At 36.8% G+C, this 2086-nt stretch overlaps 1 protein-coding gene across 1 annotated transcript; it reads left to right on the top strand.

Annotated features, from left to right (window-relative positions):
• The first annotated feature begins 294 nt into the window (after window positions 1-294).
• On the top strand, window positions 295-1545 carry LOC121219594 (eukaryotic translation initiation factor 3 subunit E). The gene is made up of 3 exons (XM_041098019.1): window positions 295-759; window positions 1038-1265; window positions 1360-1545. The coding sequence occupies exons 1-3, from the start codon at window positions 607-609 to the stop codon at window positions 1528-1530; spliced, it is 552 nt and encodes a 183-aa protein (XP_040953953.1). The 5' UTR covers window positions 295-606; the 3' UTR covers window positions 1531-1545.
• Window positions 1546-2086: the final 541 nt, after the last annotated feature.

The raw sequence follows: 2086 nt of genomic DNA on the forward strand, positions 1-2086 counted from the left end.
AAAAATGAAGAGTAGACATGCATTGTTTAAAGCTTGTACATAAAGGCAGGTGAAGACCAACATGAACCTAAGTCACCGCTGATGAGAGCAAAGATAGCAGCAAATTAAGTTTAAAAGTTGAAGCAACAATCCGTGATGTGAAAATGAAATGATACACTGATTACGGCTTTGGATAGCCATGCATGCATATCTACATATTCTCATTATAAAAATTTGACATATGGTAAGGACAGGTAATACATTCCCTTGTTTGGTTCATGGTAATGCTATTACGGGTGTAATACATTCCTGACCTAATCAGTGAAATTCACCGATTTGTAATACATCCCCAAAGCTCAGTTTAGGTGCTGCTTCGTTTACCCTCCCTGTTTTACCCTCCTGATTGGCTTTCCTATTGCGTCTCCTCTTCCTTCCTTCTGCCTTCTGTCGATTTGCTCCCTCTGTCTCTCAACCTTTTCTTTTCTTTTACTTTACAACCATTGCTGGAGTTCTTGCAAGAGCGACAACTATACCCAGATGAACAGATCTTGAAAGCAAAGATCGAGCTTTTGAACAAGACAAATATTCCATAAGAGCCTGTACCGCACCGATGATGTCCCTCAGGACATGGTCGATAGGAGAGTCGAGGTTGTCGCTCGTCTCAAAGCTTTGGAAGATGCCGCCGCTCCTCTCGTTACTTTCTTGCAAAACGCTAACGCTGTTCAGGAACTGCGTGCTGATAAACAGTATAATCTCCAGATGCTTAATGACCGCTACCAGGTCTGTTCCCCCCTTTTTCATGAATTTAAGGTTATTTTTATGTTATTTTAACCCCTTCTTGATTTTTAGTGAATAACCCATTCAAGTGTGAAATTGTATTAGTCATAACATTATGTGATTTTTAAGGAAAATATAAAGAATAACCAAATAGATGCATATGCTTTCTTGTGCTAAAATTCTAGCATGCTCTTTGTTGTTACAGTTTTGATTTTGCTTGGGTTTGAATTAATTGAAGTTTTTTTTTAATTTAATGGTGGATAAAATTATTTTTTTAACAGATTGGTCCAGATCAAATAGAGGCATTATATCAGTATGCAAAATTCCAATTTGAGTGTGGCAACTACTCTGGTGCTGCTGACTATCTGTATCAGTATCGGGCTTTATGTACTAACAGCGAAAGGAGCTTGAGTGCATTGTGGGGGAAGCTTGCTGCCGAGATACTGATGCAAAACTGGGATATTGCTCTTGAAGAACTTAATCGTTTGAAAGAAATAATCGATTCCAAGGTTTTGGTTATATCCCCATTGATTATTCGGTTTTTATTTTGACAATTTGCTTTCCGATTATTCGTTGACTCATTTATTGGTCTTTTTGCTGCAGAGCTTCTCATCACCTTTGAACCAAGTTCAGAGTAGAATATGGCTTATGCATTGGAGCCTCTTCATCTTTTTCAACCATGACAATGGAAGAACACAGATCATTGACCTATTTAATCAAGACAAGTATGTCACTTTAACAACTAAACTTAAGGTTTCCATGTTTTGTTACTGATGTTGTTAGTTGCATCATTTGTGTGGTAGTCACATCTGTGCTTATTTGTTCTTTGTGCATTTTCCTGTCTTTTTATGCCATGACTTACTTCTGTTTCAAGATCCTGCTATGTTCACATGCTTCGGTTTTGATTGTGTTGGAATGGAACATGTTTAGAAACTTTGTGGATTTCTTTTATCATTTGCATGGTTTTTTTAATATGAAAAGTTAATGCACTGCCTGCCATGTAATTTGCAAAATGTTTGTTCAAAGATTTGAGGCTAAAGTAGGTGATATCTTCGCATTGACAAAGAAAGTATGTGTCCCATAAAGAACTGCAATCAAACCAAAAACAAAGAAAGTAGTGTTAAACCACTAATGAACATGTCTAGAAGTGTGTATATGGTATATGCCCCATTTTTTGAAGTCTTTACTCTTTAGCATGTCTAAGAGAATGTGTATAGTATTTGCATGTTGAATTTTATATAAGCAAATTAAGTGATCAGTTTACTAATGCAGGGAAGAAGTAGATAAGTTGTGCCGAACATTGGAAGAGAAAGAGGACAGTTCATGTACT

Source organism: Gossypium hirsutum, chromosome D07 (genome assembly GCF_007990345.1).
Source record: "Gossypium hirsutum isolate 1008001.06 chromosome D07, Gossypium_hirsutum_v2.1, whole genome shotgun sequence".
Lineage (NCBI taxonomy): Eukaryota > Viridiplantae > Streptophyta > Magnoliopsida > Malvales > Malvaceae > Gossypium > Gossypium hirsutum.

What these genes read in the sequence shown, in the direction of transcription:
- LOC121219594 (XM_041098019.1), top strand. Translation starts at nt 607, where the DNA reads ATGGTCGATAGGAGAGTCGAGGTTGTCGCTCGTCTCAAAGCTTTGGAA. An exon ending in TGCTTAATGACCGCTACCAG is followed by an intron (nt 760 to 1,037) that starts GTCTGTTCCCCC and finishes TTTTTTTAACAG; the next exon opens with ATTGGTCCAGATCAAATAGA. An exon ending in AAGAAATAATCGATTCCAAG is followed by an intron (nt 1,266 to 1,359) that starts GTTTTGGTTATA and finishes TTTTTGCTGCAG; the next exon opens with AGCTTCTCATCACCTTTGAA.